The sequence below is a fragment of the Pseudorca crassidens genome, chromosome 14 (assembly GCF_039906515.1).
Source record: "Pseudorca crassidens isolate mPseCra1 chromosome 14, mPseCra1.hap1, whole genome shotgun sequence".
Classification (NCBI taxonomy): Eukaryota; Metazoa; Chordata; class Mammalia; order Artiodactyla; family Delphinidae; genus Pseudorca; species Pseudorca crassidens.
The window spans coordinates 67,432,849-67,449,700 of record NC_090309.1 but is presented as its reverse complement, the minus strand read 5'-3'; the positions used below and the strand labels follow the sequence as shown (position 1 = coordinate 67,449,700).

Genomic DNA, 16,852 nt, shown 5'->3' with positions numbered 1-16,852 from the left:
GAGCTCCTTTGAGGAGATTTCTTCAGTCTGAAACGCTAAATCAGCTTCAAATCCGGCTCTTGAAGAGACCTTTGAAGACACCTGGTCTATCCTGAGGCAGTAAAATCAGCTCCCCGGTAACTAACCTGCAGCAGACGCAATGCTGCTGGGCCAGCTGGAGACTATGGTCTCATGTCCAGTCTTCCACTGCCCTCTGCAGGTTGCAGTGAGATACTGCAGTCAGTGCTGGCATCCCCTGTGCAACACCAAGCCCAAGGACCCTCACTTTACAGAGTTGAAGCAGTTTACAGATAAGACAACAAGGCAAGGCCAGGTGTCTGAGGAAGGCAACACCTCGGAATAGCACGGTGACTTACAGCTCACAAAGCACTTGCCTGTTTGATTTTCACGACCACCCTGCCTTGCCTCTGTTCCTAAGCTCAGAGGGAATTCAGTCATTGTTCAGCCCTGATAGACTACTAACAGCTGACAGACACATCTGTTTCAGGCCATGTCCTAGAACATTCCAGAAAATCAATGAAACGGACCTGTGTGGATCTCAGTGCAAATACCGGTTTTATTTCTAAAGCTCTTCAGTTTTAATCATGCTGTAAAAGTCTAGAATGTTCTGAAGAAAGGAATTTTGTAAGCAAGTGTGTGTGTGTGTGTGTGTGTGTGTGTGTGTATACATGTGAGTGTTTGGTGTGTGCATTCTCTAGCAATGAAGGTTGGCTAATATATGGCAGATGTCAGCATCTGGTGTGATTATGATGATGAAGAAGCATTTCTCACATGCCAACCAGCTGACGGTTTCATTTATTGGTGACATCAAGCGCCGGGCTCAGCTGCGTGGTTTACACCATCCTTCTTCTGTGGCCAGAACCGTGGATCCCATCCCGCAGAATGTTGGATATTTTATACAGTGAAGGCACATGACAAGGTCACACTGTCCACCTAGCACCAGGTGGTGATGAAATCACCCGTCAGAACAAGCAGAGGGGATGCTTGCCTTTCTCCTATTCTCTTTTCCAACCTCAGACACTTGGGGGGATTTAAGTCAAGTTCATGAAGCCCAGATAGCACATCACAGTAAGGGAACCAAGTCTCTGAGCGCTGCAGTTCCCTTATGTAACTGGAGTTTTTAGGTCATATATTTATAGACGTTTAGATCCAGAGAAGACCTTAAGAGATTATTCCAGTCCAATCCTTTCATTCTGCAGTAAAATGAAGCACAGAAAAGGGAAGTGACAGCCTAAGGTCACAAAGATAATTAGAGACATGGCTGGGATGAGAACCCAGGCTCCTTGACTGTTTTTTCTCTGGCCTATCTTGATTTGAGTAGCCTCATTTGTAGATGGGAACTACTGGCTTCAGTTGAAGATTTTTAAACCTGATCTTTTTTTAATGCACAAAGAGGAAGAAGCTAATGCATTGTAGGTACTCAATAACCGGGTTTGTTGGCTTTTGGTGTTATAGAATAATCTTACTTTATGCAGCTTAAGAAGATTAAATCCAATTAACCTTGAATTTGTTTCATTCTTTATTCTCTCCCATGAAGTGCTTAGAGGTTTGAATCTCACCCCACTGTCCCATTGCAAATCTGAGTGTGGATATGAGGTTATAATATGACGCTCACTGGTTTGAAGGAAAAGCTTTCTGAGGAAGGCTCACAGATTTAGAGTTACTTTGGTTTACGCTTCTGGAGGTTTGTGGAAATCCTCTTTGAAGAACAGATGCTGTCAACACTTGAGGTTATACAGGCTGTCCAGTGAGTTGGGACATAGCACAAACACTTCCTAAATCTATTTCAAATACGTGATTACAACAGACATGAAATGATGCTAATTGCCTATTAGCCACTTGGGCCTAACATTTCTGAATTTGCTTATCATTGTGTTTATAAATCATATTTTTGATCAAAATCGTCCAATGCATTCAATGTTCTTCCAAACACCGTCCTGATGAATCACACTGTTGTCATCCTGCAAGTTTTATAAATTCATGTTCTGCAGAGCAAGTGTCATCTTCCGTGGAATCCCCAGTGTAGGATAAGAAGACTCCAATGGGGCTTTTCTTCAGACCTTCACAGACCAGGGTTTACAATTTTCTGGTACATCAGTGACACACTAGGAAGGAACAACAGAGAACTTACTGCAGGGTCTGCACATAGCTCAGGACACCAGTGCCAACCACCATTCCAAGACCAGACACCACTCTGCAGTCCCAGATGTTGGGAGTGCCCCCAGGGCAGGACCCCTTCATTTCCTAGTCATTCGTTTATTTTTATTAAGCGCGTTCCATGTGGTAAGCACTGTGGCAGGCTCTGGAGACCCAGGGATGACCAACTAGAGAAGGGGCCCTTTGTCATGTGACACAGTCCTTCACAAGCACACTTGCTCCTGGATCAGCTGCTCATGCAAATCCACTGCAGGGATTTAAAATCACCTGGGTGTTGTGGCATCACAAAGGGGCTTAGGTTTGAAACTCTGCTTTAGGTCTAGGGCCTCAGAGGAGGGGCTCATCAAATCACTGAGTTCTGCATCAGATTATATACAAGGAGCTAACTTTGCAATCTGTGTGCGCTTCCTGGGAGCCATGCAGCACCTCTGCCCTCTGAGAATGGGGTTTGGGTAACTGTCGCACTGGGGCCACGGTGGGGAGGTTCTGGGCTATGGGAAGGTTGCTGCACAGCTGTGGGCATCTCACTGCCTGGGAGCCCTGCGCGTGGGCTGTGTGGTCCTCACCCTGAAGCTAAATCTACTGGAAAACCTAAAGGGCAGCCTGACTGGGGACCCATCTTCCTTCCTCACCCTCAGTACTGATGGCGGATTTGCCTGCCCCCAGGGCTTCTCCTGTACCCTTCCCATCCCAGGAACTCTGGGTTCATGAGTACCCACTTCATCTTGAAACCCAAAAGGCCTGTCCAATTTCCTATCAAATATCCAAGAGGAAATCCAACTTGGGTATCAGGAAGAATCCAGTTCTGCTAACTCAATAGAGGCTGCAAAGGCAATTGAAGAGTCCTGTGTATGCAGGGCCCACTTCAGCCCAACTCAGAGACTGGGCTGCTTCTGAGGCTCCACCAGTGGATGAAACTGTCCTGGCACAGTCTGCTTTTGCCAGGCATTGTCTCCACAAGTATCACACAGGGGCTTCCCCAAAATGATTCCAGCGACCGTGGAGTTCACTGCTACACACGCCTCCAAGGTAGTGACCGATCACCACGTAGTGCAATCATCTGGTTTCCTAAAAGGCTGCAAATTCTTCAAGGGCACTTATGTGTCCCCAGTATCAGCATGGCACAGGGTAATCACAGAACATATGTGGTCCATCTTATTCATTCATTAATTCTTCTTTTTCTCTCCATTTCCTTAGTACCTCACACAGTGTGTTTAACAAAGAAGGGTCTCAAAAATGCCAGTGACGGACACAAAAGATTAGGCTCTTCTGGAGTTTTATCCATCACCCTCATCGTTATGGAAAATAATGAAATCTGTGGGTGATAAGTGTGCATCAAACAGCCCTCCTTCCTCTCAGGAGGCCTAGCTGCAAGCTGCAGCTTTAAGGGGTTTCTTGTTATTTTCCTGCAGGTTGGAGAAGGTACCTCAACTGCATAGCAGAGGGCGGGCGTGGACCCAAGGCTTCCCAGTTGAGAGAGAGCCTACTGTCTCACCCCACTCTCTGCAACAGAACCTTCCCCAGCCTATGCCCCGCCTCCCCAGATGGAGGGGGCATCATACCAGGGTGGTGAACTTGTCCACGCAGGCATTACGGATCTTCTCCGCGGTGGCGGGGCTGTCTAGCCGGAAAAGCTCCTTCGTATTATTATCTGTGTGCTGAGCCCGAGCTGCGCGGACGGCATCCTTGATGGCGAAGAAGATGGAGGCGCCCAGAAAGAGGGGCGGCTCCCCAACAGCCTGAGTGGACAGAGCAGAGTGTAGGCGGGGAGTCAGGGGAGGGCCCAGCTTCCACATCTGCAGGGCTGGGGATGTCGGGGAGCCCAGCCAGCACTAGTGGCTACATTGAGCAAGACAGGAGGAACGGTCAAAATTAATCAGAGGCTGAGAACAATCAGTGCAGTATATGACTCAACCTTGTGGGCATATTTCTTTTAACTCTTACTATGTGATTTTCTCTGGTGACACCGTGCAAATACGATGGACCGTTGAAAGTTATATTAAGTAACTATATTTTACAGACAAAAAGAAATCTGACCCTTTCCTCACAGTAATAAGCCTAGGGGAATGGTCCACCTGCAGCTCTGTCACCAGCTCTCACAGGCATCAAATTATTCTCACAATTTGCTGAAATAGAGGCATTGTGACAAATAGGAATGAAACTATTTTCTAGCAGAGGTTGTTTTATCCCCCAAAGCATAGGTCACAGACTACCTGTATCAGAATCACTAGGGACACTTGCTAAAAACGCAGGTTCCAGGGCTGTTTCAAATCAAAATTTCTAAGGGTGAGCCCAGTGGAGCTGCATTTTTATCATGAGCTCCAACGCCCGGTGATCTGATGTGCAGTGAAGTGTAAGAGCCAATGGCAAGATCACAAAGTATCCCAGGCCCTCCCACAGTAAAGTAAACCGTGAGATGAGCAAAGGGCTGTGTCTCATTGGTTACAAGTAGTTATCTATCTTCCTTCCTAGACCAACAACTGTATCAATCAGCTTGATTGATTTTCAACCATTTTTTCATACTTATTCAGAGCATGGAGGAAATAAAGGATGGTTATAACCATCCAGGCGTGCTGATCAAGACTTAAGGTCTAGTGGTGGACACTGAAGGAGGTGAAAGTGTGTGCACAGAGGCGCTGCCCCGTGTGCAGTGAACAGGCTGATTCTCATGAGACAACATGGGTGCTGGACCTGTGAGATCATCTCTAAGATCAAGCATTGGGGATGCCCTGAGACGGGGGTGTAGGTCAGGATTCCACCTACAGGACTGAACTAAGGAATCCCTCTGTGCGTACCCACAAGAGCTGGCTTGGACCACACAGAGGTGGTGTCATCCTTGACCCAGTTCCCTGTGTTCCCAGGCAGGATTGCCCACCCCTCCATCGCCCTCACCAAGGCTCGTGTCAGGTTCTCCTCTCTCTTCCACACGAGCCCCCCCACATGGCGGGTGGCTGGAGCCCCTCATCACCACCCGTGGTTTCCCGCAGTGTAGACTGGAAGGTAGCACAGACCCAGGGCAACAGTACCTTGGATGCATAGATGGCCTTCTTGTTGGGACAGTCACGGAGCAGGGACACTCTGAACTCAGTGGGGATACTGCCGAATGCAGGGATCTTGTAGGTGCTGGGGCCACGGGTGTGCAGGCTCCCCTCAGGGGAGTAGTGTAGCTCCTCCAGGGTGAAGAGGCCCAGGCCCTGGACAAATGCCCCTTCCACCTGCAGGGCAGACAGAGACCGTGGCTACCCTGCCTTCCCGCCCCCCTCACCCAAAGACAGGTGTTGCTTCCCACGGCGGGCACCAAGCCCCACCTGCAGTGGAGCCTGGAAAGAAGCTGAAAAGAGCCCCCCACTGCTTCCCTGGCTCCCGCCCCAGCCCAGGATAACTGATCTGGGCCTTTGCCAGGCATCTGTGTAGGCAGAGCAAAGGCACTGACGTTGAAATCAGTTTCAGAACTTGTCGGCCATTCCAGGAGGGACACGCAGCTGTAGGCGTAATTTCCCATTAGAACCTGCCGCAGGGCAGATGGAGATGTTCCTTCCATGTTGCCAGGGGAGAAATGGCGACCCCGAGCTGAGAAGCAAGCTCGTGGGCTGATGGTGGCTGAGTGTGCCGCAGGGGCCCACGCCCCTCCTCTGTGCTGAGTGGGACCATGCGCTTTGGGGCAGCCCCACAAGAGAGGAAGACTTTCCTGGACAGTAGGATTGAGGCTTTCTGAACTCCCAGCCCTGCCTGCCCTCTGGGAGAAGAGCGCCTCTGCTGTAGCTTACAGATCTCTTAAAGGGCACTGCCATGCTCTGCTGGCCCACACGTCTGCTCTCCCAGCCTCACTGCTCAGAATCGTGATATGTGGCACCATCGTAGCTAAACAAGTGTGTTTGGGGGAGACCAGGTGCTGAGCATCTGTGTCTGCCGTGCTGAGCCCTGTGCCTGCCTGTAGCAGGGGTTCCTCACCACAATTGTTCAGGGAGTTAATAAACAGATTTATGACTAAGTTTCTCTATACTCAGTAACTGTCCAGTTTTGAGAAACAATGCACATTTTCTGCCGGATGTTCAATACCTCAGTTCTCGATTCCTCCCTCTGTCTTTTTCTGTTCTGCTGCTCTGCTTAATACCCTCATGTTTTCCAAAAGTGGTTTTCTTCCAGTCACCCCTTTATTCCTCTTGCTGGAACCCATGTCTTTTGCTCCCAGGACCCTCCACCACCCCGCGCTTGGTAGCATTTACTTCCTAGGGTACAAGAGCTGACCTCGATGGAAGAGGAATGAGGAGGGAGAAGATGCCTCTGACCTGAGACCCCACGACCTGCACATTGATCCCAGACTCAATCTCCACTCCCCCATGCTCCCGCTCAGACTATGCATGTGTGTGCGTGTGTGTGCACGCATGCATGCGCTTGAGTGTGTGCTCACCCAGTGTTCCCACCACCCATCATCTTGTTTTCTGACGTATGAGTTCCCTTTCCAAGTTTAACCACGTGGATTTGTCTTCCGCCCCGAGAGTTGGGTGGGCTCTCATCTACCTAAATCCCACTCAGGGAGACTCACTTGGTACCGTGCTCAGACCTGCTTAAAAATGACAGTGGACAAGATGCCGTGGCTGGGGACCCTAGGAGGTGGTGGGGCACATCAGTGGCCAAGTCTGTCACCACTCTGACGCCCCAGGAGTCTTACCTGTCCAATGTCGATGGCAGGGTTCAGACTGGAGCCAACATCCATGACGATGTCTGTGCGGAGGTTCTAGTGCAGAGAGCAAAATAAAAGCAGTTTGAAAAGAAAGGGATGTGTGGAATGATAGAGGGGTCTTGGTGACCCTTAGGTTATTAAGTGCCAACCTGAGTAGTACTTTCACAAGCAGAGCACTCCGGGCACACTCAGGCAGGAGTTTGAGTAGGAAGGGCAGGTCCCCAGGTTCCTGAGGCTTTGAACCTGTCTGTGTCTGGGTCGATCACGTAAGGAAGGGGTTCACAAATTACATTCCACAGGCTGAACCCAGCCTGTCCCCTGTTTTTCTACGGCCTGTGAGCTAAAAATGGTTTTCACATTTTTAAATGAGTGACAAAAATAAAAAGAATATGTTGTGACACATGAAAACTATACGAAATTCACATTCGGTGTGCATAAATTACATTTTATGGGAACACATCCATGAGCACCTGTTTACACACGTTCATGTCTGTTTCCACTCTACAAGACAGAGTGAAATAATTGAGGCAGAGTCTCTGTGGCCCAGAAAACGTAAAATATTTACTCTCTGGTCCTTTATAGGAAGTTTGCCAAGGCATGATTTAACACATTATTTTCCCAACCAGAAAGTTCATTCCTATCGGCTCTTTGTATTGCAATTTCAGACGTTTCTCTTTTTCCCTTTAGTACTAAAGTTCTGCAAACTTCTTACCTTATGATCCCCTGTTAAGCAGTCAATTTCCACTTCAGAGCAAGCCACCCCATAGGTGAAGTAGTGGAAAGCATTCCCTGAGTTTGTCTCAAAGCTGTAGCCAAGGTTGGGTGTCCTGGGGGAGAAAAGAGAAAATACTGCACATGTATTAAGAGGAACATGCCCCCCACTCAAACACACACAGACAGCTTGTCCCCTAAAATCTTGAGACGCTAAAGGTTTTATTTTTTATTCAGCTGTTCTTCAAAAAAGTCCATGAGTTTTGAACATTTTGAACCTGTTCATGAAACCCAGGCACTCCGGAGCATTTTGTCCCTTGTCTCTGGCTCTACTTTGCCAATGGCCTTTATATGAATCATTCTGTAGAGCTGAGCAGTGGAGGCTCCCAGCATGCTGGCCTCTACATGGTAGAAATGGAGGTGACAGATCTGCCTGAGCTCATGAAGGACACATAAGCTACACTCCAAATGATCTACTGAATAGGGATTCAAGATCTCAGAACCAAAGGTTCTTTCTGGGCCGGCTTGTGAGCTTTTCATACAAGTTCACCTGCTCACAGGGCTGCTCACCTTTCTCGAGGTGAAAGGTAATAAGATCAGTACCTCGTGCCAACTTGGGTGCCTCTTAACGCAGCCACCTTGCCTGGTATTACTCCTCATCTACTGATCCCTTCTAAGTTTCAACAAATGATTTGAGCAAAGGGTTGCTAATAAAAGCAGATGCTCTTTTATAAATTTTTTTCTTTTTCAATCCTGACTATCTTATAAGATTCCAATTTTGCATGAGTCAACATATACGAGTGTGTGTGTGTGTGTGTGTGTTCTCTGCTTATAACACTCTGTATCTGTGCTATTGTATTCACTCCACAGAAATAATGATGTGAGCTGATGTGATCAGAATCTGCATGAAAACAAAACCGATACAGGGCTGAGGGAAAAGGCTTCTCCCAGGAGATTATCACCTTCTTTGACCTCTGAACTCACCATCTTCATCTGGGTGTTCCCTGATATAACCCCAGTTTTATCAACTCTAAAAATGAAATGGGAACTTATGAGAAAATTTGCATTAGTTTGTGTTTGTGTAGGTCAAATATTACATAACCCAAGGAACACTGGCAAAACATTGCTTTGCCCTAAAAGTATATATATATACATTTATGTTACATATATATTATATATATTCATAAATTCACACAAGACCTTTTAAAGCAAACATTGAACTATTTTCCAAATCCACTGATCTGTGAAAGAAAAGGCACTAGTTAAATTTCCCAGAGAAAGCTAGAACATTATGGCTGACAGTAGATACGATCATATCTTTTTACAGCTTCTAAATCAGATGGACAGGGTCTCTGCTACTGAATTTTAAAGTTGCAGAAGATATGTGCTCTTTTCTAAAACTCACTTTAGGTCCACTGAATTCTGCATTTTGTAACAGGACTATGTGCTCTAAATCCTCCTCTCATTCTTTCGAAGGAAAGCCTCCTTAAAGAAATGTGACGCGTAGCACAAAGTAACATACACGGGTAACTCGGAACACCAGACGCCTCTGGTTCTTGCAGGAGAACGCTGACGGGCGAATGGCTGGTAATTGACCCGCTATGTCAATAAATGAGGAGACAGGTTCAGAGAGAACCAGTGATTCCCCCAGGTGGAATAGTATACTCTAAGACCAGAACTAGAACAGAGGTCTTCCGATATAACAGCTCGTGCTTCCGGCGCATAGCTGGGTGAGCCCACGCAGTTTAGAGCATCTTTGAATTGAAGCTGGTGGGGGTCCATTGGAGAGACAAACATTTTGGTGCAACTGCTCTCTCCTGACCACAGGCTGACAGAGTTCAGGGCTGGAGGGCCCTGCAGAGGTTAAGATGACGACACACTGTAAGACGGGCGAGATCAGCGCCTTACTTACCTGTAAAACCCGGTAGCAGACAAGCTCACTGTACCCCGGTAGGCAGCCATGACCTGAGCAGAGGAAATGGCCGTCAGGAAGGGGGAACCATGGTTTCCAGAAACGCTGGCCCAGCACTAAGCTTTCAGAAGCTCGTCTTCCTCATCTGGAAGCTGATCAACTCTTTTTCCTAGTGATTCTCACTTCCATACCTTACCTCCCCTTCTCACCGTACCCCCTGCACCAGGTCCTCGTCATCTGAAGCCTGGAGCGCTGCAGCAGCCTCTTAACTGGTCTTCCTGCCTCAAGTCGCCTCCTCGCCCTGCCGTGTAGCCCAGCCAAGTCAGAGGGGTCATCTTAACACACCACACTAGCCATGTTACTACCCTCCTCTAGAGCTTTCCACGTCTCCCCATTGCCTACAGGGCAATAGACCAAATGCCTGACATTCAGGACCCCAGTCTTCTCTCTGGCTTTATGTAACACGCACATCATTGCTACTCCAGCCAAAATCAAGTGTCCAGTCTCTCCCAATCCTTCATGTCCCCACACGTCTGCACCTTTGTTTACGTGGGTCCTCTGCTATATCTGTCCCAATCCTTTTCTTCCCTCAGCAACCAGCGCAAGCTTGCCTCTTCATCCACTTCTCCTGTCATTACTCCCTAATCTGGGCAGTACAACAGCAGCTCTGTACACGGCTCATTTGATACTTAACATGTTAGCCTTGTGTTCCTACTTATACTTTCCTGTTAATAAAGCTACTCATCTCTCCATCCATTCTATCTCTTTAACTACATAATAAATTTTCCTTTCCTTCCTTCCTTCCTTCCTTCCCTCCTTCCTTTCCTTCCTTCCTTCCCTCCTTCCTTCGTTCCTTCCTCTCTCTCTCTCTCTCTTTCTTTCAATATCCACAGCTCTAAGATTTAACTTGTTACTGATATAGTTTGCATCATGATCATTGTCAATTACCAAGCACTTTACTATATATCAAATGCTATTGAGTCCTTTACAGATACTGTCTTACTTAATATTCAGTGCAATCCTATAAGGTCAGCACTTATGAAGATTATTATCTTCATTTTCCGATGAGAAAACTAAGGTTTAGAGAAAAAATTTCTCTAGGATCCTTACTATATGTGCATGATATCAAATATATACATAGATCATAGGGGTGGCAGTGATGGCTTATTTTTCAGTACGGTACAAACACTAAAGAGCTTTGATGCCTGTCGTCTCCTGATCACACCCTTCTGATAATGGCCTTTTGGGGGTTATCTGCTTATAAGGAACACTGGACTACATGGCCGATAGCTGAGGACAAAGCCCAGGTCAACGGATTGGAAAGGCATTATTAAAAACAATTACGGTGCCTTACAAATCCATACTAAAATTCAAACTACCAGAATCAACCCACATGCATGTGGTATCTATGAATGTGAGCAGGGGAGTGCAGGTTGTGTGAGGCATAGTAAGGTGAGTGAGTCAGAGAGAAATAGCTTATTTTCTTTGACTCTGTTGAGGGAGATCTGTACTATCTGCGCTGGTTCACGTGTGGTCACATTTTATGTGTTACTGTTATATCCAGTCCTTTCATTCCAACATTAGGGGAAGGTGAGGCAGGGCCACCATGGCTATTTCTGCTCATGGGAGGAGCTGAGGTCTCTCACCTGAGAGACACTTCCTTGCAGCCTCCCTCTGAGGGTTTCTGACATGCAGGCTTCTGAACCAGAAATCAGAGAACTGGGCTCATTCTTATCATGAGTGCTTGTTGTGTCACTCTTAAAATCACAGAGACGATATAAACTCGCGGGCAGTATCTTTTCCCTGCCCCCTCACAGATAGCGTCTCCGGACCCCAGAGCTGGGCAAGGGGAGAGGATCCTGGGGCAGCCCTCCAAGAGATGGAGGTTTGGAGAAAACGAGGCTCACCAAGACTGCAGACAAGTGCGGCAGGGGACCAGCCCCAAGGGACCAAGGCTTCTCAGTGAGGCGGAGGTAGCACTCACCCCGTCTTCTGAGGCTCAGGGTAGCCGAACCCCTAGTTCCCACGGGGCTGTCAAGATTCTGGATCAAAAATTCTCCTCAAGTGACTTCCCTCAACTGTGAACATTGTAGAGAGGGGCCCAGTATGGCTGGGCATTTACTTGTCCTGTGAAAGTACACAGAGCTCCTCAACTTCTCTTTGCCTGTGCGACTAGATCCCGACCTCCTATTCCTGCCCAGGGTCGGGGACAAAGCCCTGCTCTTAACTTCGCTTTCATTTGCAAAAGCGACTTGAATCAGCTCAGACTTACCCAGTCTTCCCAGGAGCCACTGGGATTCTTTCTCTTGAAGGGTTCCAGCCTTTGCAGGATGGTCTGGCAGGCTTCCTGAAGAACACATGCCCCACATGGCAGACACATCAGTCCTCTGCATTCCCAGACCCAAACAAAACCCCGAGGACCTGCAAGCGACGCTGTGCCCAGAGTGCCTCTCAGACAGCCTTGCCACCCTCTTGGGAATGTCTGAGTCCCAGGGTAGAAGCCGTGGGCTCTTGCTTGGAGAGCACTTCCTGACCCAGTCCTGAGGCTGACAGAGGGGGAGATGTTGAGGGATCCCTAAGGAGGTGCCTTCTCCCGTCAAACGCCTTTGTTTGATGACATCAGACAAAGCACGTGGTCTGACCTGGCTGACCCCACAATCGAATTTCCATTTCGCTCCATTGTCTTGTGTCCTCCCAGAATCCCCTGCTTTCCCTCCAGCTGCCCTTGCCCTCCCACGTTCATCCTTCCTGGCCTTGATGGAAGTGGTTGTGGTTCTTGAGCCCCTCTTTTAGCTTGGTGTCCCCTGGAGAAGAGAGCCAGAGGCATGGCCACAGCCACGAGCCTGCAAGGAGCCATTCCAGCCCCCGGCCCGGGGACTCTCCACGCCTCCCGCCTTGGGCTGGCCCTCAGCACGGTGGCCCCTGAGGCTCCTTACGTAGACGGCCTGTCCGTAGATGTCGGTGCTGACAGAGGCAGCCGTGGGAGAGGTGTTAGGCACAGTGTTAGTACTTGTTTCGCTGATATAGATCTTAGAGGTGGGGATCTTCAGAGCTCTGCTGGCCACCTGCGAACAGAGAGGACGTCACCCCCTAGGGAAGGGCTTGTCTACCTTCTCCCCAAGATGGGATTCAGATTCACTGTTACAGAAAAGAAAATCATTTCGTAAACCATAATTCTACTGAGACTCGGATGTTCTCACATCTGTCTGAATCTGAAGCAGCACTTTATGGAGTGGTTTGGTTGGATTAAAAAAAGTCATAAATGTAATGGTGATGAACAATGCCTTTTTAAACTAACCCTGGCTTTTAAAACAATCCAGTTTGGCCAGTACCCACAAGCCAGGCAGGCATGCCAACTCTAATTCAGCGCCCCTGGGAGGAGCCCCGTGTGCGCGAGGGCAGCCAGCTACCTTCATACACATAACACACACCTTACACACAGTCACAGAGCCCTAGAGTGCTGGTGATGGAAGTGGCCCGAATCATCACCTGGCCAACCCCTTTGCACAGATGGGGAAACTGAGGCCAAGAGGAGGAGCAGACTTGCCCAGGGTCACACGTAAATGAGCAGCAGGGCTAGGGCCAGAGCCTAGGCCTGCCTCTGCTTCTGGTATGTGGCACTGCTCTCTTTTTCACAGCATCTTCCCTCACGCAGACACCACAGTGCTGGGGCGGATGCCCATGGTCTCCAGACTGCTCACCTGGACCATCTTGGTGTGAAGGCCTTGGCCCATCTCTGTGCCCCCGTGGCTCACCAGCACAGAGCCATCTGTGTACACATGGATCAGGGCTCCTGCCTAAGGGAAGAGAACGATACCAAACAGAAAATCCAGCAAATCCTAACTCAGTTTAAGGCCTGGGACCAAAAGTACTGGAGCCCAGGAAAAAGAAAACCAGCAGTAGAAATTTGGATAGAAACCTCAGACAGAAAAATCAAAGCAGTATAAATCTCATGATCTAATTATATAGTCTTCCAGTAGTTTGCAAAACTACTTAATTTTTTTCATATCTCTCTGTCACCTATCCTAAGAGGGAGGTAGGTCTTTGTCCTGATTCTCCTGACGAAGAAATGGGATCAGAAAGGCAGAACAGATGTCCATAGTCCTATAGGCAGGAAGATAAGAACTAGACATTGACCCCAGATCGAGTAGGTATGTGCAAGTTCAACTTTCATTTACACAGCAGAGTTCCTCTGTTCAGCTCTGTTCCCGTGACAATGGGCTTTCCCTTGCAACACTGCAAGCAGAGGGGGAAATGGGGCCCCAGTGCAGTGGAGATGGACAAAATTATATAAAGCAATTACCTGATTCAGAAAAGGAACTGTGAAGCTTATTCCAAATTTGGTAGGAATTATGCACAATCCTCTCTTTTTCCAACAATTCTCCCTGGAGGGAAGAAAAAAAAAATTCTCATAGCAACTTCTCCACTATATTCATGTCAGATCGAACATATTTTATGTCAATATCTTTGTAAAATTGGAACAAAGCATCCTTGGAATTGCCCAGTTAGTCTCTGTCATAACTGAGTTGTGCTTCAATTGTGTAGACAAAATGAGAACAGCGGAAATTTGGGTTCTAGATCTTCCAGTGGAACTGAAACAGGGCCCACCCTTGAAAGTCTTGAGTGGGATTCGGATTGGGTCAGAGTGCTCTGGTGATCTTGGACTCTACTCGCCCCAGGGAGGAACTGTGGCTCGCTGATGATAATGATAATACTTTCTTTTGCTGTATATTTGTTTATCCAAGTAACTCTGTCAGAAAGACAGAGCCAGCACAATTATCCCCACTCTACAGATGATGAAACTGAGACCCAAGGAGATGGAGTGACTGCCAAGGTCACATTTATAGATTAGTGTCAGAGGTAGGCACATAACATGGTGTTTTTAGTCCCAGGCTGGTGTTCTCTAGACCATCGTCTGCCCAGAAGGCAGACAAACGTATGAAGATGGACCACACTGATGTGCTATGACGCTGAGTGCTGTGAGCCCCGAGCCCCAGGGCTGAAGACCATTTCAGGATCTTAAAGAGATGGCTGTGAATGAGTTAGCAAACACAGCAGCCTCCTAAGTTACCTATTAAGTTATTATTCTTATTTTGAGTTCAGCAAGAAGGCTATAGAATCTGAAACCCAGAGAAGCCCCAGAACGTCAGGCTCTTCCCCTCCTGGCGCTTACTTGTTGAACTTGTCAACCTCACTCTTCCGGACGTGATACTGAGAGCTCTTCAGGCATTCATCCCAGCACCTGGGCAAGTTGAAACCCTCAAGCCTCTGGCTGAAGTGTGTCAGGTCCCCTTCTCTGTACAGGTTCTTCCTCCGTACCTTCCCAAGGAAAGAGACACTGAGGCCAGGTCGGTGGCAAGAGACCAGGGGGGCATAACTGGAAGTTGAGCTTTCTGCCCCTCACCAGCACCTGCCCATCCTCTACCCCCACGGGAGATGTCCAAGATACAAAGCAGGCTAACCTCCTCTGACTTGTGCCCCCAGATTCCCCGCTTACTTCCTCTGCAGGCAGCCCACAGGTCACCGCGACGTCACTCATCCAGTGCTCGGCAATGAACAATGCCTGGGGCCCCCCAAAGCCCCGGAAGGCCGTGTTGGAGGGCAGGTTGGTCTTGCACAGCCGCCCAGTGCCCCGGACATTGGGGATTTTATAGCTGTTGTCCATGTGGAGTAGAGCTCGTTCCATTATCTGAAGCAGAAGAAACCAAAATGGGAGAGAACGATGCATGGATTTCATTGGCTCCTCCAAAAAGGAATTTCAAGGGCTGTGAGCATCCCCACCTCTGCCAGCCCCACAGTCAACTGTTCTTCCTCAGGCCCAAATTATTTCTTTCCTGGGGTACTGCAAACCTCCTTAGTGCACTCCTGGCCTTCTGTGTCTCCTCCTTCTAATTTATGTCTCATTCTGAAATATAAGGTCATAGCAGGTCAAGCACTTGCTTCAAAGTCGCACTTACTATCTCCAGAGTAAAGTCTGTATATCTTTAAGCATGGAATTCAAGACACTTACTGACCTTTCCCCAATACACTTTTTTTTTTAATAAATAAATTTATTTATTTATTTTGGCTACATTGGGTCTTCATTGCTGCCCACGGGCTTCCTCTAATTGCGGCGAGTGGGGGCTACTCTTCATTGCGGTGCGTGGGCTTCTCATTGCGGTGGCTTCTCTTGTTGCAGAGCATGGGCTCTAGGCACGTGGGCTTCAGTAGTTGTGGCACGTGGGCTCAGTAGTTGTGGCTCTCGGGCTCTAGAGTGCAGGCTCAGTAGTTGTGGTGCACGGGTTTAGTTGCTCCCCAGCATGTGGGATTTTCCCAGACCAGGGCTCAAACCCCCATTCCCTGCATTGGCAGGCGGATTCTTAGCCACTGCGCCACCAGGGAAGTCCCCCCAATATACTTTTGATCCTCTTTTCTGACTGCATGTTACTCTCACCCGTAAGGCCCCTCCCCACCATATCCACCTGCTAAAATCCCCATTCAGCTCCCACATGGAGGAGCCCCTCCCAGATCTTCTAGTTGGAATTGATTGATCACTTGCCTCTTTTAAAAAATTGGTGACTTTATTCTCATTAAACTTGTACTGCAAATAGTTTAAAGAATCAAATACTTCCATAAGCCACGTTATACAAACCAGCAGCTGCCTCCGTTTTCTTCCCTCCACTGCCCAGAAGCAACCACTTATTCTCTGTCAGCTACTTACATTGTCCTCTACGTCTCTAAATAATGTTTATATCTGTCAGCTATTTACATTGTCCTCCACGTCTCTAAATAATGCTTATATTGCCACTTCTTGACTTGTTCAGTTTTAGACTTTTTATACTGTTTTCCCATCATGGAAAAGGAGGATTTAGTTCCCGCCCAGCCCCCTTTCTCTACATATACACCAGCTTCCTATCTCGCCTCGTCCTTGTATAGTTATACTTCCTTCTCATCAACTGTCCATTTAATCATTCTATAAACATCACTTACAGCTGAACCATGTAGTTATACTAGGTTTACTTCTCTTTCTTGATAATATTTCCCCCCTTGGAGTTAACAAGTATCTTTACTTTTTTCATTTGCTTCATTTTCTATGCACATATTACTACAAATTTGTTTTCAATATGTTCAAACACATTTGATTTTCTATTAATCTCATCTTTTTGAAGAAATTGTTTCTGGAGCCTTCTGGCCAACTTCAATCTAAATTGGCAGCCCCTAGGCTTCTGTTCAGCTGTCGCCCAGGAGTTTTCCCCTCACTTTCATCCCAAGGATTCCCTCTGCCTCTCTCCACATTGAATCTCCTGTTTCTGGATCCCATGTCTTCCCTTTTCTTAGTTTTACACCCTTATATGATTGGAGTACAACCGTCAACATCTTCCCCAAAAGTGTATATCTAAAGGTACATT

At 47.8% G+C, this 16,852-nt stretch overlaps 1 protein-coding gene across 1 annotated transcript in view; it reads right to left on the bottom strand.

The window, feature by feature from the left end:
• Window positions 1-542: 542 nt before the first annotated feature.
• Window positions 543-16,852, bottom strand: part of XDH (xanthine dehydrogenase) — a 60,606-nt gene continuing 44,296 nt past the window's right edge. The window contains exons 25-36 of the mRNA XM_067703333.1: window positions 14,962-15,153; window positions 14,638-14,783; window positions 13,768-13,849; window positions 13,166-13,261; window positions 12,401-12,529; window positions 11,737-11,811; window positions 9,465-9,517; window positions 7,554-7,668; window positions 6,830-6,895; window positions 5,184-5,372; window positions 3,720-3,896; window positions 543-2,105 (exon numbers count right to left, since the gene is read on the bottom strand). Of these exons, the coding sequence (XP_067559434.1) occupies window positions 2,055-2,105; window positions 3,720-3,896; window positions 5,184-5,372; window positions 6,830-6,895; window positions 7,554-7,668; window positions 9,465-9,517; window positions 11,737-11,811; window positions 12,401-12,529; window positions 13,166-13,261; window positions 13,768-13,849; window positions 14,638-14,783; window positions 14,962-15,153 (1,371 nt within the window). The 3' untranslated portion in view covers window positions 543-2,054. The remainder of the gene's footprint in view (window positions 2,106-3,719; window positions 3,897-5,183; window positions 5,373-6,829; window positions 6,896-7,553; window positions 7,669-9,464; window positions 9,518-11,736; window positions 11,812-12,400; window positions 12,530-13,165; window positions 13,262-13,767; window positions 13,850-14,637; window positions 14,784-14,961; window positions 15,154-16,852) is intronic.